The 25,380-nt window shown below is 39.9% G+C and overlaps 1 protein-coding gene across 1 annotated transcript in view; it reads right to left on the reverse strand.

The window, feature by feature from the left end:
• Positions 1-19,131, reverse strand: part of LOC138020152 (uncharacterized) — a 202,410-nt gene extending 183,279 nt beyond the window's left edge. The window contains 17 exon segments of the mRNA XM_068867178.1: positions 3,600-3,816; positions 3,900-4,252; positions 4,707-4,904; positions 5,075-5,284; positions 5,756-5,965; positions 6,941-7,156; positions 7,866-8,069; positions 8,831-9,043; positions 9,505-9,751; positions 11,533-11,879; positions 12,155-12,295; positions 12,543-12,716; positions 13,109-13,294; positions 13,389-13,460; positions 13,759-14,034; positions 14,313-14,522; positions 18,986-19,131. Coding sequence (XP_068723279.1) covers positions 3,600-3,816; positions 3,900-4,252; positions 4,707-4,904; positions 5,075-5,284; positions 5,756-5,965; positions 6,941-7,156; positions 7,866-8,069; positions 8,831-9,043; positions 9,505-9,751; positions 11,533-11,879; positions 12,155-12,295; positions 12,543-12,716; positions 13,109-13,294; positions 13,389-13,460; positions 13,759-14,034; positions 14,313-14,522; positions 18,986-19,040 — 3,529 coding nt within the window. The 5' untranslated portion in view covers positions 19,041-19,131.
• Positions 19,132-25,380: the final 6,249 nt, after the last annotated feature.

The raw sequence follows: 25,380 nt of genomic DNA on the forward strand, positions 1-25,380 counted from the left end.
TGTGATTGCACGTGGGCAATCAGTCTAGGCAGCGACACCATCTCAGTTATTACTAAAGTTTGTTTGTTTTTTGTCATTACGCATAAAACCTAGTAAGAAAGTTTCATGAGCTTGGGCCTGGTGGTTCCTACCCAGATGTTCCTGTCTTTTTTTGTTGCCCACTTGGGCGTTTGTTACGGAACAGGTTTTTTCTGGCCGCCCGGTTCGTAACCACCCGATTGTTTGTTAGTGGTTTGCCTAAGCTCTAGGTATGTTTTGATTTTCGCGTGCTGTGACGGCGATTTTCCTGGTGAAAAGCAAAAATGTATTGTACTCTGATGCTCTGTTTCTTCAGTATTGTACGCCGGTGCTTCGGCAGCGAAACATGCAAAAGTAAACCTAATGGTTTCAATGCATTGGTCGTCTGGTGTTGTGTAGTGTAGCTGAATATCAGTTCCTTTGCCTTTCCTTTCGTTTGCTATCATGACAGTAACACCTAAATCGGGTAACTCAATGTTGTACCCAATTCAAATCTTCCCGGCGGGATTAAGGTTTCGTTTGGGTGTATTGTATTTCCATGATAATGTAGCATTCATTATTTAAATGAAAATGGAAATTATAATAGCTGGAAAATAAACGTTTTATTCACCCACAACAAAAAGGGTTTTGAATTGCATGGGTACAACATTGAGTTAGCCGATTAGGTCTCTTGCTTCAAATGTTTAAATATTCCGTGATATGGTTTCCATGGCAACTAGCTTAAAATCGTTTTCACGCCTGCACACACTTCTATGTTTAATAATGGTCTATCAAAATCGAGGTTTCTTAACATAAGTAGAAAGGAATCAATACCTTTCTGGCTTTTGTCCGAGCACCCATACCGAGCCGGGGGCTAACAAATCCATTGTATGCCGTCTGCAAGGCACGATCAATTCTGACTTCCAGCTTTGTTTTTGGGTGTTTTAAGCTCCAATTAATTTGTAAACCGCATAAACATTGAGTATTCGGAATCAAACCGGGGAAAGCAATCTATGGCCATACTCGCTGAACACAATCACACCAACGTTGTGCCTTATTAGAGTCACGTTTACAAAGGAACTTGAACACTCCCTGGAGCAAAAACGCAGCATATGTTTCCATTGGGACGTTTCACCTTTCGATGCCATCCTATAATGAATCCCAGCGTCCACCTGGTAACTGAAGGGAAAGAAAATACGTCCCTGTAGGTGGTACCAGTAGAGAACATTTCAGTTTCTGTGGCAGTTATTGTGTTCGACACTACAAAAACATATGAGGTGTAGAGGACAGAGGAGCTTTAAGTGCAAACGTTCTGAGATTTGCGAGTTCCAAGGGATTCGTTTTTGTATTATATATAGAAGCCTAAAAGCGGAGCTCCCTGGTTATTTATTCTCACTGCCTGTAGGGATAGTGAAATAAAGAGGTTTCGAATTGTCAGCGTTGTGATGTTACCGGTTGCTGTTTAATTAAATCATTTTCTTTGCTCGCTTCTGTAGAAAATTCATTGGCTAACTAGTAAATTCCACGGTACATCTTACGCTAAAAACGATATCGCATGAATCGCAAAGCGATGAGTACGACATCAGTTTTTCGAGTGAAATTTACTTTGGAATTCACCAGTTTGGCAATGAATTTTTCTTGAACCCCACGAGTTTTAAAAGAAAACAAGCACATCCTCAGCGAGCGAATGGGAAAGGAAAAAAAACCATTTCAGTGTCAACTGTCAATAGCCAGCGAAGAGGAATCACGCTAAAATTAGCAGCCGTAAAAGAAAAAATAATAATAAAAATAAAAAAACTTTGTTAGTTCAAGGTCAAAAAAGAGTTTTACTGATGTACTTTATTCCACTTTTAAAATATCTGAAAACGAGATCATTCACATTTTGATATATTTCATTGAAACACGCCAGGTTGGCTTGGAACAAGAATCGGCAAAATATGGCAATTGTTCAGTTATGTCCAAAAGAGTACAGATAATTGTTATTTAATTCCAGTTGACATAAAAATTCGATTTTCATTCCTGAACAAAGGAAAAACCGATTAATTAAACCACTTTTTGAAAATACCAACGGTTTAGTGCCCAAGGAAAACAATTTGTGGAGTAACTTCTTCCAACAAGTATGAGCTATTACTAGTATTCTGTTTTGTAGTTGTCGTTCTCTTTCGCTCTCCTTTCGTTTCTGTTCTAGTCATAGGTCCTCCAGGCATCATGTAACCTTATCAGAGCTTCTAAAGATATGCCAAAAATTGCAATATAGAGAAAAAAGCAGGTCTTAGCAAATTAAAAAAACACTCAGCTTTAGTTTATATCCCTCTAATGTTTGACTTAAATAACTGCGTGGCCGCTAGTGTGGACCACAGCTATCATGATATGTCAAACTGGATTGAAACCAGCGAAAACGCAGAAAGAAAACGTTTTCCAAACCGTTTTCCACCTAAACACGAAAAGCGTTGACTGTGTAAGAACTATAGTTGACGTAGCATGGCCGCGTCGAGCCACAGAGAGCGCGAAAAATGCCTCGCTTATTTTTAGGTGAGTTAACCTAGGTTGAGCCTGCACTCCAATCAAAAACCAGTCCCTGGTCAGCGGTCAACTTTAAAAAGAAAAAGCTGACCTCGGTGAGCTCTAACCTTGAGCCCGCGATATGGTCACGTGATACTGGTCAGCGGATACCTTGTTTTGACAGGTGTTAATTGATCAAAGCATGGAGATATATGCTGTAAACTAGCATGATACTGGTCACATTGGCATACATAGAGGGGTGGACGGACGTACGTATGGACGTTCATGACGTCATGGCTATAAAACCAAATTTTCTCGCATCGATGGGTTACCATGGTTCTCCGCGCGTGCGGAGCTCCGCTATGAATTTTACCCAGAGGATTGAATGCCATCCTAAAGGGTTTAATACCTCTCATTTTTAGCGTCAACCTTCACCAGAGTTATGCATGAGGAGGGCAAATGTATAAATTTTGGTTGCAACTTTCTTTATATTAATTAACCTAAGCACAGTCTGCAATAGTCTGCAGTCTGCACCTTTGAGACGCCAATACCACACTATATTGGTTGCTAGTTGGGAGAAAATCTATTCTCGCACGTCACTGGGAGGAGTCGCGAAGCGACGGAACCCAAAACTAGAATATATTTTCTCCCAACGCCGCCAATAAATGTGATATTGGCATCACAATTAGTTTTATATGACGATCTTTCCATTACATACAAAAATTCAATTCTTAACAATCAAGGTTAGCAGAAAGGTCAACAGTTAACTGCGGTTTGTTATTTTTACCCATTCTTAACGATTTCAAATATTGTGGAAATAAAAAGCAGACCATTTGGTCTAAATAATTTTATTCATGTTAAGAGCTTAAGATAACTCTAGATGTCAAAATATCGAAATCTGTCGTTAATTATAATCGAAAGTGAACAGAACTTCTGGCAATACCAGGACTTGACGGGAGCAGCCCATTTCTGTGACGCGACGTCAATTTTAAATTTTTACCCGATCAAAGGGCGATAAATGGGCGTCTCCCTCGTAAGCAAAACTATGGGAGGATCGTGATACATGCATCATTTTGTTGATTAACTATAAAGGTGATTACCTAGATCAAAGGGACGTCTAGAGAGCTCACTGAAACCGTAAGGGCGAACATAATCTGTGTAAGACGCTAATCCGAGCACTTCATCTTTCTTGAAGCGTTGGCCAACTCCAACTGAATACACTTCAACTCCTTCCTTCTGGAGTCTCTGTGCGGCAGGTGATATGTTTCTATGACTTGGGCCTGGAGCTTGAGGTCCAGCGGTTATGATCATCAGAACCTGTAAAGAGAAAGCAAGACTTCATCCTTACTAATATCTACAACGGGAACTAATTAATTTCATTAATTATGGAATGTACATACCCTTCTGGAACCTGGTCTCACTCCACCTTTTGGGCTGAAGAGGTTTTTCCTAGCAAAGTCCACTGCATTATCAATTCTTCTTTCGTTACCAGGTTGACGATGAAGAGAGTTTATTAGCCCCTTATATCTGCCTTTATTTATGTTTGGTCCCCAAAGAAAGTTGAAGTCAATGTGCATGTGAGGAACACTAGCATAACTCATGATTCCAATTCTTGTTCCGTACGGTGATGCAGATACGTCCTGTAAGTTGTCGATGACATTGCGCATGAATGACAAGATATGCTCCCAATTATCGTCACTAATGTCTGGTGCAGAGTCAGCCAAGAATCCAAAGTCCAATGCTCGTCTGTACACTAAAATGAGAGGAGAGACAATCAAACGAACAATCGTCGGCAAAAATGAATTAAGACTGAACGTTATAACTAGGATGAAGATGTCCAGATATTGAGGGGCAGGCCTGTGTTTTTTGTTTGTTTGTTTGTTTGTTTGTTTTTCTTTGGGGGGGGGCCTTCTAAGAGATCGTTTACTTGTATTTTTACCATGGCCAGAGGGGTTAGTTGTGTCTTTTGATGAAGTTCGTCAACGCCGCGCACATTCTCGGTTTTTGTGATGCTTCATTCCAAGAGTAAATCGAATCAGACTCTTATTAGACTCTTCCCTATAGTAGCATACTTTTTTGTAATAAGGTCGTCCCAGGTCTTCAGTGAGAGTGAGTAAAAACTGCACAATCTACGTTACATTTGAAAGCTTTGTCGTGAGTCGCATGCAGACGTTCGTGGAAAGCATTAAAAAAGTCGTTAAACTCACATGGAGGGCAAGTTAATGTTCCTCTCTTTCGTGTGCCATTGATTTCAAGTCCATTATTCTCAACACACCAGCAATAATGTCCGTCGCACTGCATTGGTTCGTAATCTCCATTTCGGCGACACCTTGGCGTGTATGCAGCAGACCCACTACTCCTTACGGCGGCCCAGTACTTCTCCTGGCATGGTTTAAGATATCCACCTGCAGGTGTACAACACACTGAAAATCACCCAACACTGATTGTTTTATGCTAGCACGTTTCCTTAACCATTTAACCCGCCCTCCCCTCCTTTAGGTCGTAGTATCTTGAAGCAATAAAGACGTATTTTTTATCTTCTTGATTGGATTATCTAGAAACGCCATAAACTCACTTGAATAAGTGCACCTCGGTTTTCCAGTCTCTATAAATGTCCTTGTATTGATGATCTCCTGTCCATCTCTATTGACACAATAGCAGTATGAACGGTAGCACTGTACAGGACTGTATGAGCCATCAGGTCGACACCATGGGATAAAACGATTTGTGGAATCACTCTTCAAGGCATCTTGATAGGATTTCCAACAAGCTGTCAATGGTCCTCCTGTGAAGAAACCAGACCAACATTGAACATTGAAAACGGCATGCACGTACGAAAGGCCTCAAGGAAAGACCCACAAAGGATTTTTTCCTTTCGAAGTTAAAGCGTCAAAACCTCGTTTTGATCGTTCAAATTTTTCGAAGTCCAGCTTTCGAAAGCGGGGAATAATTCTTCAGAAGAATAAATTTATTCCTTCCAAATGCTGTGCATTTTTCAAGCGTTCTAAATTAGTATTTGACTGAGGTAAGTTGATCAAATACAAGCCGCTACTTTATTAATAAAAAAAAAGCTTACAGCACTGTCGCGCAAAACAAAAAGTTGAATGATTCGAAACTGTACGTTCTGAGGTCACAATTCAGAGACTCGGAGAAGCCTAACAAGAATAGACTTCAATAAAAGCATTAATTTTGTGTCAGCTCAGTACAATTGTCGGCAGGTACGTAAAATTTTTTAAACTAGCCGGTTTTTGCCTACCTATTCTCGGGCACCTGATTGCATTGCTACTCTTTGTGCCAAGTACTTCTTTGCCATCCTCGTCAACGCACCAACAGAGACCATAATTTTGGCATTGCATTTCCTCGTAGGAGCCATCTTTCTTACAACGGTATGTGAAAGTCACTGAGCTAAGAGAGGGTAAAGTTCTTTCTTGAAGAGCATTAAGTTGGCAAGGCGTCAGATCTCCTCCTACGAGAAAAATATATATACATTTATATATTGCAAATATATTGGGTTCAGACTTCACCAGGACCAACACTAAGGATCTTAAAATGAGTAAGAAGAAGAAGCCGCCTTTCGAATTTTTAGGCCTGTCTAACAACCACCAGCATAAATGTTGTGTGGGGCACTAAAGAACCCATACACTTTTGAAGTAAACAACGGAGTTCCCGGTGTTCAGATCTGACCCATTTTCCCCCGTAAATATTGCTGACTTGGAAAGATGTCTCAAGAAGGCTTATGGTGTACGAGGCTACATTAGCAAAGGGAAGCCTAACCGAAGGGATTTTTCGCACCTACGTTCGAGGCACTATTTTGAAGGCAAGGTTACGCCACTAAGGATCCTGCAGATTTTCAGATTTTTATTTGCACTAGCTTCTCGATCGATGTGTCGTTGAACTAGTCGATTGAAAGGAGAATATTACAGACATAGTCTGGATTAATGTTTTCGAATGCGATACAAAAATAAAAGAACGCATCTGATTTCTTGAATATATACCTGCAATTTGTGTCTTCTAATCTACACAATTTTATAGTTTGATTTCTTCTGTTGGTTATTGTTAATGAACTCTTGATCGGAGGAAAGTGAACAGTGACTTGCGCGTATGCAATTTTCGATTTCTATATTTCTGAGTTTCTAATTAGTTGTCAGCTTTCAACTCATACAAGCTTACTGTGCTAAATAAATTGCAAAAACAGTTGCGTATTAAAAGCTGTTAGTGAAATCACTTCATGCACGAAGTGCAAATCAAGGGGACTTTGCCGGGTGCTGGGAATTAGGATGTTTTATGGACGAAATTAGATAATAAAAGTGTGAAATCATTGTCTTTTTTTCTTCGGCTTTCTACTGTTACGACAAAGATTTGACGTGGACTTAATGGATTTAATGAGAGAGCATATCAATCTCAAAAGTACACGTACAAAGAAATAAGGTTAAGGTCGTACCCTTCGCTGTACATTTTGGCTCTCCGTTACTACTATGAACACGTGTCCTGGTGATTTCTTTACCATTCTGGTCAACGCAGAAGCAGTACGAATCATGGCACTGTAGCCAGTGAAATCCACCGTCAGGTCGACACCAAGGGATGTTTTGTCCAGGTCTTGGGTACTTTGAGGTTATGAGGTAGCGTTTTTGACAATCAGTGTTGTTAGGTTGGGTTGCTGTTGATAAAATAATGCATACCACATTTTTCCTCATATCTACACTTGAGAGTTACGTAAATGTTCGCAACACATTTCAACAAGTGACCCAGTGGTTAAGGCGCAGAATTGGCATACGCAGGTTCCAAATTCAATTCTCGTTCCGACCACCAACTGGATTTAACTTCACAGATTCCGAATTTACTCCATCGCGCTTTGTAAGGGAGTGTTTACGTAAGAAAACGCGCCAGGGCCAGTTGTTCGAAAGGCGATTAACTTAATCCAGGATTAGCGTTAACTTTTGTTTCATGTTTTCAACTTTTTGGTGAAAGTTCCTTTTTGCTTGTTTTTGTTTTTCAAGGTTAACTTCCTCTAATGTAAATTTTTGTCGAATATCAGCGTTGAACAGCATTTGGAAGTAGAGAAATACAGTCCTTGGTTAATTTTTAATCTAGGATTAGCGTTAATCGGCCTTTGAACAACCGGGCAGACTGAAAACTTGATTTTGTGTTGCGTTAACATGAAGGGAAGTTCACGTTGACGAAAAAAGTTGTGTAAGTGTTAATCATAAACAAGGCGTACGTCGTCGCTGATGCGATTCCCGCTGCAACAGCAGTAGCACTAACCTCCGCTATTAATTTGTCCAATTCAGTTACGAACCTCTCTTTGAGCAAGCTTGTCTGAGTAAATTGCGCAATAAAAAGTTTTCAATTTAGACTTGTTATTTTACCTTGATCAGGACATTGAACACTTTTCATTGTCCCTGTTCCTGGAATTTCTTTTCCATCTTTTTCCACGCACCAGCAGTGCCCACTCTCCGAGCTACACTGCACCCCCTTGAAGTCTCCATTTTCTGTACATCGTGGGATAAATCCTCCAAGTTTTGCTACCTTAGTAGCCTTCTTATACGCGACTTGGCAAGGAGTAAGCTTATCTGTAATCGCACAGATTAATTTGTCGTTAACCATGACTTCACTCTCTGCAATGAGACATTTTCTAACTTATCTAAACCCAACCTTTGCCTCCAAAAAGGATAGTTGTCGAATGCCTGACGATCTTACTTGTTAGTGAGAACTGTTTTAGGGGTGAACGGGTTAACCGCCCTTAGGAAGAGTAGGTAGTAAGGAGCAGGCGTAGCTCAGTCGGTCACTGCGGGGGCTTTCGGAGAAAGAGGTCCCCAGTTCGATCCTCGGTACTTCAACGTCTGTTTCGACTTTCCTCTGATCTGTGTAGCTATAGCTTTAATAACCATAAAATGGAGCACTGAAAGAGGGAGGGGGTAAAGGGCACACCGTCGGCTTCCATTGATGCCACTCTCGTAGCTGAAGGAATTACCGACGTTAAATAAAGTGACTTTTCCTTTTTTTAAGACTTTAAGAAGATCAAATAAACACGCTAGCCCCAACAACAGTAGGCTGATTTCCACGGAATGCGTGTCTAAACCCTTAACCCCAAATCCTAGCTCCTAACTTAGTAGGGAAATCACCCCTAACGATGTAACATAACTTGTTGTTGTGCGCTTGGTTCCGTTGCTATGCTTTTAGGCGTAAAACCGCAGATGCAATGTGAGCTGAAATGTCCACGATTTCTGGCCATGATTTTGATTTTAAGATCCTTGGGTAACATTGAAAATAAAAGGCTGTCATGGTACTGAAAAATTAAAACGCTCAAACCGTAATAGACATCTAAACATACATGGTTTTTTACAGTTTGGTCTGCCCGACACCACTGGAGTCTTCGTTCCCACAAGTTCATTTCCATCTTTGTCCGCACAGTAACAGTCAGATCCTCTGCACTGCACATCAGCATAGCTGCCATTCAAATCACACCTTGGCTTAAAATGCCCAGAATCAGGATTTTTTGAAGCCGCAAGATACTCTCTCTGACATTTTGTTTTCTCATCTCCTCCTGCAAAATGGAAACGCTTGAGTGCCAAAATAATCACCGAAACGAGCTTGGCTACTTTTATTGCAAACAAGCCTTTTAAGAAAAATCTTGGCTAAAATGCAAGCTTTCCGCACGTCCGTGGCCTTGAGTCCCGTTCTTGTTCTTATGCTCAACTTGTCTTTCAGCCTAAAATTCTTCAAAATTATTCTTCATATTAGCTAAAATCAGTTAAGTATATTCTGGAACAAGCGATTGCTTACCGCATCACCGTATCCGAGAAGGCGAATTTTTTTCTCAAAACAAAAACCCTATCTGTGGAAATTCATTACTTTTTGCAATAAGATATCATTTTCACTAATTGTAAGATTTGATGACATTTAGACTAATAATTGCCCATTATTAGAGCGATTCTATCAATTTTAACTGAGGTTACAATTTGGTTGAGCCCCCTTTTCCAACACTATTTTGTACATTCAAAGTACCTTCACAGGCTGCCCTTTGCACCTTCTCAATGATATGTGCCAAGTCCATGAATGACGGCACTGAAATAACCTTCTCAGGATCCGATGCTATGACCTCAAGGTCAGAAATGTTAACAGGTGGCCCTATTGCAATGGACCAAATCTCTACTCCCTTGTCTTTCAGTGGTTGAGCTGCACTTTTTAGCGGCGTGTGAGGTCCTTTCTTTCCACTTTTTGTTTGAGCTCCATCAGTTAGCAAGAAAGCAACCTTGTTTTAGCCAAAGAAAACGCAAAGTACTTAAAATTAATTGTCACAAGATAACCAGATTCTGCTGAAGTCATACAACTACATTCTCGAAAAATGCTGGATTTAGCATCGTGTTTACCTCAAACGGGAAAAGGCAGGCTTGCCTTTTGAGTATGAGCTTCACTCTTCTAGCTCTCTGTTGTTTGAGACGTTGCTCTATAACTGTAGCTAACACAGGGGCACCCAACGAAATTTATTTCCAAAACCATTATAATTCTTGGTTTGCATCCACGTGATGAGACGGCCATGTTGGTGTACAAAACAATAGAAAATGGCCCCACAAGTTTTGCATAATAATAGAGTCAAATTCCCAAAAGACATTTTACAGCATTGTTCTGTACACCAACATGGCCGCCGTGACGTCAGACGTAAACCATCAATAGACATCAATAGGCAAAAAACTTACAAGAAAACGGTAATAAAACATGTTTTTGAGTTTTTTTTTAATTTTGCTGGGTAAGAAAGGTGTTCTACACTCCCAGGATGATTATGAGAAAAATGTCCGGCCCCCAGCTACAATTGTAGATAGTGAGGAAAACACGTTGTGCCACTGTTCCCCAGCGATAGAGTACTGATGGAAATTAAAAACTTGCCAGCCAGCTGCATTTCCACTGCGGAACAGATAAAACACCTTCGTTGGGTGACCCTTCTAACAGACAAGAAAGAAGCCACAAGCATTGATGATTTTTGTAAAAAAGGTAATCTCTGCCTGACGTTTGCTGTTTGCCGTAAACCCAAGGATAAATCCTTATATTGGGTCGTTATTTGTTGGAGAAATTCAAAAAATCGAATGTGGTTCAGTGTTATCTGTACTCTTATCGACAACGATATTCGTCGTCACACTGGTCAAAATGTTGTGGATTCATGAGGAGCCGTCGAATGAGTCTTACAGATTCCTTTCCCTCATCATATATTGTCTTTTAAAAGGCCTGCTTACGGGCAAGTGGCCTCATTACGCCCGGAGCTTATCCCCGGTTTCCGTAGCATGAAGTGACTAGGAGTATTTCTACTCCCCCCTGGATGGGATGCTACTCCATCGCAGGGTTGCCCCCAGCATTAAATTCGCCGGTACCCATTATACACCTTGGTGGAGAGAGGTACCGTGAGAGTAAACTGCCGAACACAACACAATGTCCCCGCAAGGGCCCGAACCCAGACCACTCGATCCGGAGTCGAGCGCATTAACCATGAGGCCACCACGCCTCCCACGTGGTCCATTACAAGCCTAAATTTCCGCTGTCCTGCTTTGATGACGCAGGGAACCTTACCCAACAGTATCCACCCAATTATATTTACTACGACAGTCAGGATGGTCTCTGCATGCAAGCTAGCCAGAACTGACTTATTCCAGGCAGTATAGTTGCCACCGACTTAGATTTTTCCGGAACCAACCGGCTGCCTCAAGGGCGGTCAATTAATCATTTTATTTCCTTTCTCAGGCCGAGTTGAGTTTACGCTTTTTTTTTAAAGTTCTCTTAAGCTATGGCTGAACGTTCTCCTTTTCTGCGATTTCAGCACAAGAAAGTTGTTTAACCGTTCTCAAGTTCAAAGGTGCAAATGATTGGGACGTCATAATACTTATTTTATAAAATCACCAACAATCGTGAGGTTACGCGCTTACACTCAGCCTGGTTACGTTCTTAGTATGTTCTGCTAATTTCGGTAAAACAAACACTCAATGAACGGAAAGTTCTTTACATTGTATTAAAAAAAAACACGGCAGATGAAAGACACTGCAATACCTTTCTCACTGCCTGCCTCATTCCACCCCTCTCGCTAAATATCTCTTTGTCTGCAAGTTCCAGAGCCCTATCCATGTATGTGTAACCTTTATGGTGACCAGTCTTGTCCACAATCTTGTTAATCTCCAAGGAGTTAAGTTTGTCACCTGTTAACGTGTTGAATCGAAGGTTTACCACAGCGTGTGATGCATACGAGATCAGAGCAACATGAGATCCACTCGAAGAGACGTTAAATGCTTCCACCAAACTCTTTACAAAGTCTAGCAATGATTTCCAATCACGACCAGTGATGCTTCCGGAGGAATCGAGCAAGAATGCCACGTCCACAATAGCGTCGCAGGTTTTATCTGTCACCAAAAAAGATGCATGGATGTTTAAAAACGAGTAATATCAGCAGTCAGGGGGAGCCCCCAAGCGATTTCAAAAAGTAGCTTTAAACACTGCTGTAAGCTTTTTTCTAATGCTGAAAGCCTAGTATCTTACACGAGTACAAAAAAAGACAACTAGACACAGCCTAACACATAGCTAAGTGGATATTAAATTTACATGAAGCAGCTCTAAATGGGGCGACTGGCCCATTCAACTTTCGTTTTGAAGAGGAGAAACCCAATCAGTAACTCACCTTTTATAACAGGTTCAACGCATGTGCGTCCACAAGTCTGTTCGCAACATTTAAAGTTGCCATCGCAATCGTGGTCAAGGGAGCACTCAGTTCTGCATCCCGACCTGTCATCATTTGGTAGTGGACATGAACCTGTCTTTGCTAAAATGCGAATAACAACCAACACAGAGTTAAAACGCACCTCTTTAACTCAAAATCCAAAATTGGAATAAGTTCGATGATTTCGCTATTTGCACACATTGGAAAGTCACTATTGTCTCGCGAGGGATGCAATCATTTTATTCCAATCAGTTATTTCATATTTTTAACATCGGAAAGATGACCCGGTATCAACTTCACTCATAAACGTTAGAAAGCCTAATTTTTAATAGAAAGAGTCAAAAATCACCTGGTAAGACAGGTTTGACACACTGTTTTCTACAACTTCCAGGACAACAATCCACTGAACAACACTTCGTTCCACCAGCACAATCATTATCTGATGAACATTGCGAACTAGACCTGTGATGCATACAGTTGGAGGACGACTTTGGAGCCGGGCACACCATATTATCAGGAATATCTGAGAAACAACACAAGAAGGTGGATATTTTAGGAGCTGACAGAATTCTAGGCGATTTTTGAATTCTAGGCGTTTATTTGCTCCAATACGTGATGGGCTAAGCCCTTTAAAAATGGACTATTTGGAAGTTGAGAATTGACGGTTGAGTAGCGGCACAACGCCGACTTCACTATTTGACTCAAAGAGAACAAGAAATTCATGAAATTCATGCTAGTTAACATTTTATTTCAAAGCTATTGGAGGAAAAAAGCATGGTGGGTGTGAAGGAAAGTGGCTAATAAAGGCCCACCTTCTCTCTGAAAAAGAAAGCAACATAAGCCATTCTGTCTTCGTGATCTTCTCAAAACGCGGCCGCCTTTGGAAATGTACTAGTGACTGAATAATGCATTTACCTTGCCTCTTGCACATGGCTTCGCAGATATACTTGTTAACAAAGTTGTTGGAGTTTCCCTCACAGCCTGTGTAAACAAACGCCACACACTCTCCTTGGCCCTTTTTGAAATACCACCGCACCTTGAAACTTGAGCAATTTCCAGCAGCAACGGTTTCGTCACAACGCTTTGGTCTGGTAGAAGGCACTGTAGATTTTAAATAAATGTTATTTTAATGGTACTAGAAAGGATATGACATTTATTCTTGGAAAAAAATTCACGTTTCCTCAGTTTAACATACCTGGCCTTGAGGTGCTAATTCCCGCTATAGAGGTTTGAGTACTGGTGATCTGCATCGTTGGCCTTGGTGTAACTGAAACATAAATTCAATTAAGGTGCTCTTGCTTGAAGCTTGTTTAGCGCTAACTAGCTTTCAATACCATGACAAATTGAGATTTTGATACTACTTAAGCAATGGTTAGCGTCAGTCATGTCTCGAGCGCCTGGGCCTTGATTGACGAGCTGAGGAAGCTATTGGTATAAAGGAGCTAGTCTCATGTAAGCTGTCAGTTCAGCTGATTAGAAAGAAACCATTTTGGAGGAGCGCATCGTCTGGAGCACTAATTTAAACGAAAGTCTTACATGCAATATGAAATAGAATAGCATATTACCTGAAAAAGGCAGTTGTGTTTCTGGGGTTGACAAAGTAGAAGATTCTATAGTAGGTCTTGATCCACATCGGCCATCATGCTCCTTTTTCAATTTTTTATCCCCAATGATGCATGCTGTTCTCATCAAGTCACAATAGCTCTTGTAAGTAATGCCATCAGTCCCACAAACTCGTTGAATGCGATGATTGAGGCAACGAGGAGGGCAAAAACATCTGCCTTTATGGCCATCTACAACACAGATTTCTCCGTATCCGCATTTCACGTGAGTACATGGATCTATCAAACAATAACAATAAGACATGACTTCACAATAAAACTAGCGATTTCTCCCTTTTGATCTGATTCACCATTCCTGGCTTTTTTGTTTTCGTTTTCTTAGAATGCCAGTACATTTCGTTGGCATAAAGACTACAAAAAGAATTAGAGGAGATTACGAAGAATCCTTCGATTGAACACAACAACGTAAACAATACAACAAGTTGGAGGAAAACAACTAACTATTTCCGCGAAGTGGTGGAGTTAATTGAATATCTGGCAGATGCAACTCACTTTACCTTGATGCAAAGATGGTGGTGCTGTGCAGTAGGCAACATCACAAGAATGGAAACAGCATATACTTTTTCCTGGGCAGACTGTGTGGGAATTGCATCTAGGACCTTTTCCTGGACATCTCAATCTTTTCCACCAAATGCACGATTGCACTGTTACTATCCCGCCAATATGTCTACTAACATCAATAGTAGGTTTGGGCTCATAGAAGAGTCCTAAGATGAAAGCATTGAACATCATAACTTCTTCGGTGATTTTGTACTTTCAAGTTCCTTGGATCTTTACGAGTCAATATCGTCTTAGTTCTACTTTAAAACTCGGATTTACCTTTATTCACCATTTGAGACACCTACAGGTACAAAACTTCGCCCTTATATCATCTATTTCACTTGCCCAATGGCCAAGCAATGCCTTATTTCAAGTTTTTAAACTGAGCTATCGTCCATTCCTCTCGAGGATGGCATGACCATTTCGGGGATGGGGGTAGGGGTGAGGGGTAGAGGTAAGGGGTGAGGGGGTGAGGGGGAGGGGTTGTGAGGATGGGGGGATAAAGGGTAAAATAACTGAAACAAAGCAAACCTTTACAAAAAACGGCTAACATTAAGGACGGTGCCTACTAATTCAAAGGTACTTTTTCCCGGTTTATGAATATGCAGGAAAATCAGATCTTAACAAGTGTTATTGAAATCCAGAAAGAAATTAGGGGTAACCATGCATTTTTCAAAGATAATTAATCAAGAATTGTAAAAAGCTTTAAAATACAAAGCAATGTATGAAGCTCAATTGTATCTGAAAATGCGTGATTACCCCCAATTTTCATTTTGGATACAAAGAGTACTTGCTGAGTACTGCTTTCTCCGCATAGTTTTAAACTGCGCAAAAATATGCCTGTACTGTTTGGTAAGCACCAACCTTGTCCCCAGGGCGATTTTCCCTGGCTTTGGGTCGTCCCACCCAAAGCCAGGGAAAAGCGCCTTTAGGACGAGATTGGGTAAGCACCACCAATAGGAAACCTCAGTATCTTGAGATGCGCAGAACGTATTTGCAGTAACAATGGTTGGCACCGTCCTTAAGCCTAAACATTATCTAAAGCATAGTGTTTAGGCCTTGGGTTGTTACAGCTATGCTACCCTTCACCCCCCAACCCCCAACCCCTACCCCCACCCCTAACCCTAACTAATACAATCCAGTTTATGATGTTGTACACGGCTCTTCCGACGTTTGAGCCGCTGGAAATCTATGCCATAAAAAAATAATAACTTCGAAGCCGCGTAATGAAAAAGCTAAGAATATGCAGTCTTGTAGAAGACCGATGCATAAACAACCTCAGTAAGTCTGAGGTCTGTGTGGTACATTGTTTCAGAGTTATTTTCGCAAGCGTGTCTCTCAACTATATAGAATTTTGTATGGAGCGTTCACCAACATGGCAGCCGGAAATCAACAAAAACTTCGCCGGTCAAAAATTCAAAGGGTTGATGAATGAAAATGGAGCCCGGCAAAACATGGAAATCTTGCAATGCTCTCCGAACGGAAACCCTTGCAACGCAGGCTAATCGATAATCATTAATCATAAATCATAAATGTGGTGCTGAAAGTATTAGCATTTGCTAAAGGGATTAACAAAAAGGATGAAGAACATGTGCAAAGAAACAAAGAATGAATTAGAGCAGCATTATCTTATTATTCCGGGAGTCACTGCCGCATGAAGTTCTGCTCAGCAGTGATGACCTCTAATAATAATAATAATAATAATAATAATAATAATAATAATAATAGCCATATGAATTGCCGCTATAGAGATGTAATACAACAGGGGCTGGTTAACTAAAATAACTTATTTCTCTTCAGGGAAGAATTCAATCGAAGGTAAAAACAATTCGTCCAGCAGCTGCAAAGTAAAAAGGTTGAAAAGGTTCTCACGAATTTTGGTGAAGAAACATGCATTCAGTGGATTACGCGAAACGTAACAAGCACACTGAAACTATTTTACCCCGTCACGCAAACATTCGATCTTTCATAGGGATACAACATTTTCTTAATTCGAGAGTTGCTTTTGATATAGCCTCAATTCCCTCCTACGGGACGCCAACGACATCGAAACGTTAAAAACAATGCGGTACACAAAGTGCTCGAGCTCCCAGGCGAGTTTTTAAGTTTTCTTCAATATTCGATTTTTCAAGACCTTTCTTCTGGCACAAGGGCGGTCCCTGATTCTCTTCCAAAAACTTGATATATGTATAAAGTAGGTTGAAGTGATTGAGTAGTCGAAATACGAGGTTTTGTTACTGTCTGCTCGCACATTAAGTTATGCGAGAGCCGATACTATGGAAAAGAGAGCTGGATCATCACAAGTTAAGCCGCCTTTGGCCGCCACTTCCGAATTAATAACCCTCTCCTAAAGACGCCAAAACAAATTTAGAGTCAAAACTTTTCAAATTCTTTTATTGAAGAGCATAGTTTCTCTCTTCAACTACGATCTTTCCATTATTTTACCCGAATATTTGAATAATGGTAACGATACACCAAGAGTACTCCTTTCTATCACCTTCCCGAGTCACGGTATGATTATCCAAAGCCTCTTTCTTACTTTGATACGAGAAGTCTTTTACGGAACACGTGAACGGTAATAAATTTACATGAGGAGAAAAGTCACTGCAATATTTTCGTTCATATTTTCTCCCTACCTTTACAGTCACTATTCTTGTAGAATGTGACGACCGATTTTCCTCTAATTACCTACTGAATCAATTCTTTAATTCGAACTCTTTAAACTGAAGATAATCATAGATAAAACTGAGATATAAAATAGTAGAACGTGACTCAGCAATAGCAAAACAACTTTTGGCCCATTTAAGAGTAAGAGGGATTTGGTACACGAATTCAAGTAGATTGAGAAAAGAAAAGGCTCGCCTACTAATCTGAGATTCTCGGAATAAAATTCTTTTTACACACGACACAAATTTAGAGGAAAAAAGGAGAATCTTCAATACCACAAGTTGATTGGCTCAACCCCAAATTTTGGACATCTTTTGGTAATTTAATATATACTTTGCTTGCGTTAAATAGTTAAAAAGGGCAACATCGAATTATTTTGCTGTACACAATGCATTATTAACATTTTTGTTTACTGATACACGCATTCAAACGCCATGCTCGTTTACAGGAAATTTTTGACATAAAAGTATTTAAAGACAGACTGCAAGTGAGAGTAATGATAGATCTTCGAAAGGCATTCGTTACATCTCCTAATTTGAGGAAATTACGTGGCTCAGGATCGCTTTGGTGAACGAGGAAGGGCACATACTTGTTCCTTTTAAATTAAAAGCTCTTAGATCAGATTATGATTATTCGATAACCGCGGAAACACCCAAACTCTGTGTCACGAAAATCCCTTGGTGCTAAGGAAAACAACCAACGCAGTCATTTCTGTCTCTTTCTCTTTTGATCATACATGAGATAACGCGACTAAAAATTCCTACATGAAATGCTCTGCCGTCTGTTGAAAGGTTATGGTGTTTTATTGGTCGAATTTGTGGTTAGACACAGAAAAGTCGCCCACCCTATATGAAACGAATACAAGAAATTTGTGTCGTGTCTTAGTGGACACTTCAAGTGGTTTTTCAACGCAGATTTGCTGGATAACCATCGCTTTGCCCCCAGAAAGACAATCGCGTATTGTCTACGTTACGTCACGACATTCAGTTGTTATTCCCTCCCTTGAGTTTTATAATTAATTTCCTTCGAAAACAAAAAAGAAATTAGGGATAGCTTAGATGCGGCGAAATATCAGGAGGATTCACTCGCCAAAGTTTTGGAAGCTTAGCGGATAATTTTTCAGGAGGAAAGGCCTCGGTGGTCTTCCTTTCAGCCTTGAAAGTCAATAGTCTTTCTCTGCAAAACCATGAAACACCCTGTCTTATAAAACCTATTATCGAACCAGGGTTTTGTTTTCGTGAAATCTTGGGCTATCAGGACTTTAGGAGGAAACGGCCCAAGCTGGGTGTCGGAAAAATTACATACAGCCGATACTGTATAAATGACTTTCCATCACGAAAGTTGTTTTTAAGGAAAGCAAGTGGTTTAAGACCTATATTGTGTTCAACAAATTGAAAAAAGAAAAGCTGCTTTGAGGAATACTCTGGAAAATCTGCACAATTTGAAACACGCTTTGCTTAAAGATAACATCGACACGCGTATCGATTATTTTCCTGGCGGTAGGGGGAACACACCCAACGCAGCTCAGGTCACATCAATATATTTTGTGACTCACAACAAGACATTCCATCTGGGTTTCGTTCACTATTGATCTTGAGGCCCGAGGTACGGTCCACTTGAAGCCATCTTGAAGTCATACACAGATATATTTTTATAAAGTTATTAATGGGACATTTTGAATGTTTTAAAGCTTCTTAATTGGACGTAACACATCAGCTTTGACAAACGCCTAAGAAATCCTTGCGAACGAAAAATTAATAAACCACTTATGTGTACCATAGTTTGCCCCCAGAAAAAAAATTATTGTATGTTATAAGGGCCACAACTTAGAGAACCGAGCTATCCAAGCCTTTTATGATCGTATTCCCCTAGCCATAAGCTGACATGAACATGACATAACACTACAAACATCAAAGTTAGCGTGTTAGCTTGAAAAGAAATACAAATTTGTCTAGAAACGTACCTAAAGCTCCTGTAAAAAGGAAGCAAATTGCAAGCGACCCAGCCAATTGCCTCATTCTTGAGGCGCCAAGTCCCTGGGCAAATGCTTTGTCACACCGAAGTTAGGGATCGGTGGAAAATAACGCTCCAGGAAACTCTAGCGAATGATCCGAACGACACATTTTTTAGACCTATGAGAGATCACATTTCAAACTTAATGGAAACAAGATCAGTTTACTGTCACTCGGCGAAACAAGAGGAATTCCCAGAGGACACTGATTGATGCCTGGGCGGGTTTGCAGAAAGATCTAATTCCGTCCTGCTGATTTTCTTCGATGTAAATGTGAGAATGCTTTGGTTGACAAAAAAATATGGGAAGTGATTTTGTACGTTATGAATGTTAATGCCACAAAGATAACTTCTTGAGGAAAAAGAGCTTCTGGAATAATTTCTTTTCTTCTTACCACAAGTGTCAAAATGCCCGGAAACCGGTCATTCTCAAATCACTGCATGACCAGCATGTTTTGGGCAACCTGGCGCTGATAAACAAAACCCATTATAAAACAACCGAGCTGTAAGGCATTACACAGTGCTTTCCTTATCCCTTCAAGATATTAATTCCACGAAATCATAAAAACAGGCCACACGACTTCATAGCTACGTCCTGCCGTATTTTTGTTGCAATTGAAAGTAATGTGAAAGTAATGTGGACAATAAATACAGTATTGAGTTAGTGCAGAGAGAATAGTATAGCTCGGGTTTCGGCTTTGATCGACTTGCTTGATTTTTACCGACAATAATGAACATCAGTTCACCCACCCATTAATTTTCGCTCGATTTTAGTGGCTACTTAACGTCACATGATGTGTAATCACGGGGCAATAACCCCCGTCTGTTTCGTCAAAATGAAAATAACATCAGCAGAAAAAAACCAGCGCAAGAGTTTCAACGTGTTCAGCTCAATTAAGTTGAATTGGGGTCTCCACTCGCATTTGTCCTCATAGCTTCGCTCCTCGGCCAAATATTCATTTTCAGACAATCTCTTAGCCTCGGACATTGTCAGAAACCATACTAACCGCAAACACTGAAAGACTCTTTAAATTAATTCCCCCCCACAATTCCACCCTCATGCAAATCTTGACTCGAAACACAGAACGTTGAAATTCGGAATTGTGTGACCAAAGAATATCTGGATTGTACAAATCCCTTTGGCTCTTCAGCTCTTAGCAGTCGCTTGTAGAAAGAAAGCCGTTACCGAGCCAGCTTGCGCGGCACATGGGTTTTCTTGTTTTGATTTTTTTTTGAAATGAGAGTCGGGAGGGAACTGACTGATGCCTTTGATAAAAATTCGAGCGATGCCTGCGATATTTCTAGGGTGATATCAACCCACAAATGCCAATAACACATGATGAAATAACAACCGCTACAGAGAGCCGATTTTGGGATATTATCCAAAAATTCAAAAATCTTCACCTTGGCCATTTCTTTATTTTCGCGAAAGACAGACACAACAAAGAACCTATTTAAAGGGTTTTTTTTTTCGTCTCTTTTCAGTACACATCCAAAACACGCCTAAATAGAGATTCGATGGAAGACGTAAGCGAAAAAAAGCGTAATCCGCAAACCCATGCAGGTGTGACTCACCAGGGAGCAACATTTATGATTTGTTAGTGCAGATCACTCCTAGCTGGTAGAGAAGAAAGGAAGACAGAAAACGTGATATTCATCCTCTTTCGGTGAAAAGATAACCCTGGCTCCTGGCGAACTATAAGGTCAACTTTATTATGACGTTTCGCGTTCATTTATTGCGTAACAAGTGGGTGATAAATGGCTGAAGACGGGCCATGCTGCCAGATCAGCTCCGGAGTTTTATTTTCTTTTCGAAACGTGGTTCCCCAATCACCGTAATTATCTTGTGAAAGTTGTGATTTGTTTATATGCATCACTCTGAGTCGGTAGATTAGAAAGGCAGACAAAAAAAAGTGATTTTCATCCTCTCTCGGTTAAATAAAAGATAGCCCTGAAGTCTTTAACATACAAAATATTTTTTTAATTAACAAAAGGTCAACTTCATTATGGGGTTGGCTTTTAAATATCTCAATCTTGAGAAGATGCCGCTAAAAGAAAGCATAACTCTCTGATGACAATTTATTCAATAATCGTTCATCTAAATGATCTTTCTTACAACCATCGTTATCGATACCATTTTATTAAAGGCCAGATACGAGTTTCAGAAAACTTGACAAAGAAGTTGATGACTTCACAATGACAGACAATGTTACATCCTCGCAAACACTTTATCAGAGGTGAACTCCAATCGCGAAAATTTAATTTCAATCTCAAACATCCGATTTATCAATTTTTTTAAGAGGACAGAGTGCCAGGTTCCTTGCCACATTATCACATGACATTTTGGCACCTATTTGAAGAAATAGCTTCTCTGTGTGAAAAAAAGATCAAATTTGACTCCACTTTCAACGGAATGGTGGAAGTTTTAAATCAGTGGAATATGCAAGCAGCAAGTCTGCAATCAAGACAATGTGGCATTGTTCGCAGATGGATGCCGAGAAACGTCTAGGATTAGAGGAATTAGTCTTATCGCCCTAGTGATCACGAAATAGTTTGCTTTAATCTTTTTCAGTCCGACACAGTTGAAAGAAGATATTAAAACGAAATGAAAACAGTGTGGACACAGAATCAACTTAGTACAAACTTCAAATCCCCAGTTCGTATATTTAATCGGAATAAGCAATATATTCTCCCCGGGATATTCTCATCTCAGAGCCCCATTATCCCCAGAGTCACACTTTCGTGCTAGCGTTGCGCGTTGTAGGAAAGTTTCTTTTGCTTGCCCTCCTCACGAACTTTCCTTTGATATAATTGACTTAAAAAATAATGACGCCAATGCTTTTCAGTAAGACCCCCACCTTTGAAAAACCTCCAATTAACGCCGAAACACATGGGTGTCTTCTCCTTATCTCATATCTCATCGCCCGATTATCAAAAACTATCAAAACTATCCAATAAATGATTTATAAAAGTCCCTCTTTTATAACCTAAAAAGATTGCTGAGCGATTAAATTTTTCGAATAGTGACACGTCCCAGTTCTCCGAAAAGACCGAAAACTGAAATCGATCGTCTTGTGCAAGGCAGTGATAGATACAATGGTAAGCTGTAATGACTTGCAAAATGTAAAAAATGTTGATAAGTCTGTATCTATGTTGAAAATGGTTCATTGTATCCTTCACACTAAGAATATTAATTAAGTTTTTCCGGAGGAATACACATAACCTGAATGCGCTCTTTTATTTTGGGAACGTCTAATTTTGGTGCTAATCAAGAGACTCGTACACGTTCTTATATTTTGCGATATGAGTCTGAAACGTTCTCAACATGTTTTTAAAGTGATAAACCAAGTTCAGCTGCAAACTGAGTTTTTTTTCTTCAGTGTAACATGAAATAAGAAAACCACATTGTTATTGTTAAAAGTAGTTAAGTATTTGAATATTGTTCTTTTAGGCTGCAGCTTCACATTTCTTTTACCTTTATTTATACTCACAACGATAAAAAAAACACATGGGAGCAGCTCTCAGCCTGTGTATGTCCTTACTCTGTTCTTATAATTTTAGTTATCTTTTTTATAAAAAAGTTCTCAAAAAAGTGTACTACAATTTTATTAGCTGTCTTGTCATGAATAGTTGAATATACAAATGAATGCTTCTGTTAGCTGTTCTTTGAGATGCGAAGAAACGTTCATAATTTCCTTTCTTATCTCTGGATGTGTTTTTATTTTCGACACCAGCGACAAACTGAGGAGCGAGCCAGGAAATAATTTCATTTTTGGATGCCTTCGGAGCAACGTCGCACTTGGCATTATTATTTGTTGGTCTATTGGAAATTAACGTTCAGTTATTAGAAGCGGGAGTGTAATCCGGCATAATGGGCCATAATGTAAGTTACAGTGGTTCCAGTCTCTTTACACTTCAGTTCCTTTTTTTTAATTTCACATTTTATTGTTTTGATTTTATTGAACGAGGGCCACATATTAAACGGAGAACACTTGAGGGACTGATATAAAATTATTATGAAAGCAATATAGTATGGGTACACTAATTGGTTGGCTGATAATTGCTTCAGAATTTCGATTTGAAGCTTTAAAATTAGATAAACTCTGGCACTCCTTTCCCTCGGGGCTCACAACTGTTTCGAATTCCAATTAAGTGCAAGGCATAACTTTTAAACACATAAAAAAACTCAGTGAAAACAAGGATGACTGAAAACTGGAGAAACGAGATTTTCTAAAATTCCGTGGGAGTAGATGTTAGGCAAAAACTGTAACATTGTGTCAAGCTTAGAGATCAGTGGTAAGACACAGTCATCAAGCGAATAATTATAACTCTTCACACACGAGTAACACTATAATTTTTATGTAACAATGTAAGGAGACCAACTGCCCCAAGTCTTTTTCTCTTCTGTGCGTGCTTAAATGAAACCTTGTTTAAGGTAATTCCTTAGTATTGCATTGCGCATCCCTACTGCGCACGATTTTCGCGTTATTAGCGCGCTCACATGAGCACGTGCGCGTACAAAACGTAAGAGACTTCCCTCAAACTAAGCCCGATAGCGAAATAAATGCTCCTTTTCTCTCAAACGAGCAAGGTGACCCCCGATTTTTTTTTTTTTTTTTTTCACGTATTTGCTAAGAACAGTCTAATAAAGAACCTATTTGAAGAAGAAAAAAAATTTGATAGTAGATCATAAATACTTTTGTCCTTTGGCCATTTCAATTTCAACAGGAAAAGAAAACAAACAGCGGTTACAAACATTCTCATTTTATACTTGACGTTTCGTATGAAACGTCATACGAAACGTCAAGTATAAAATGAAAATGTTTGTAACCGCTGTTTGTTTTCTTTTCCTGTTGAATTTGATAGTAGAACATGATTTTTTTTTGGAAAACAGTTCCGTACTAGATGTATTTTGGCCAAGGCGAGGACTTCAAGCTAACCACGGAACTGTCCCAAAGTGTGCATTATTCTCACAACCAGGCAATCAAAAACGGCGTAAATGAAGCAATACTACTTATGTGAATAAAAAAAGCTTTATTTTCAAAATAAAATTTCGTGTCTTTCAAGAAACCAAGACTTAATTCAGTATGAAGGTGATTCGAATTTTAAACGCAAAACCAGTAAAAATACCCCATTTTAAGAGCCTGATGACGCGTAAACAAGCACGGTGACCCCATTTTTTTATTGCATTTTTTTAATGTTCATATCATGAATGTTAATTAAGCCAAGTTTCCAAAAAAGTTTGATACTAGAACAATTTCAAGGGAATTACCTTGAATCAAAATGTCATCTTAATTGCAAAGTAATTACCTTGGGGAGGACAAAAGGACATGGGCGTTGCGAGAGTGGTTCCAAGAGGTTTTAGTTATTGGCATTTGTCCCGCTAAAGAACACTCCTTTACGTCATGCTATTTGCATTGTCTCTAATACTTCTCAAGAGTAAAAACGACAAAGTTTGCGTGTTCCTTCAAATTCAGTGCTCCATCACTGATGAAAAGTTTATAACATAATTGCGCGTGGCGTGCGTTAGGAGCCGCAGTTCGAAAACAGACTAACCAATTTTTACCAATAACCTTGTCCCAACAGCAACCCGAAGATTTCTTTCTTAATAAATGGTACGTTGATGGAAACTTCTGCTCGTAACCTTACTTTTCTTTCTGCCCCTTGCTCGCTTTTCACGAGGTATCATGTGAACTCTCCGTTTTGGATTTCACATTACCTCAGAATTACATATCTTTCAAATAATGATCTGATTTTAAACAACTCTTTTAGCCCTTTAAGTGCTAAATGCTATTTTTGTATTTTTTGGCTATAAACGGTCTGTAGCTCTTGGCTTCGCCGTATAAGAAGTTCTCCAATGGTTCGTGTTGGCGGAGCGAGCGAATTAGACACTCTTATATTGTCGTCGTCACGAAGCACTTAGAGTGGGTGGGAGGCTACGAGCGAGTTGGCTCAAATCTGGTAGGTTTATCATTTATGGGTGATTCTTCGGACCATCTTCGTCTACAGAAGCCCCAAGGCTGACATCATTAAGTTGTGGAATGTAGGCAAGGCAAGCCTTTGAAAGAAAACAGAGGTGAGAGGTGGTTACATGTCTCTCTGGCATTTCTGGAGACGAATTCCAGGATCTACCAATACAATTTGGGCAAGTTTTGATAGTTAAAAACGTCAATCAATGCTGTATTATGAGTATTTTGCTGGTAGGACCGGGTGGCGTGACACTTATAAAAACTCTATGAAATGGCAGAATTACCCAGAATTCTTTTTGGGGCATGAACGCGGCAACTTGAGAAGCAAGAGACTGGCCTCATCAAATGGATGAAGCGGGGCCGGAGGAAAAAGTAGTGA

The sequence above is a fragment of the Montipora capricornis genome, chromosome 10 (assembly GCF_036669925.1).
Source record: "Montipora capricornis isolate CH-2021 chromosome 10, ASM3666992v2, whole genome shotgun sequence".
Lineage (NCBI taxonomy): Eukaryota > Metazoa > Cnidaria > Anthozoa > Scleractinia > Acroporidae > Montipora > Montipora capricornis.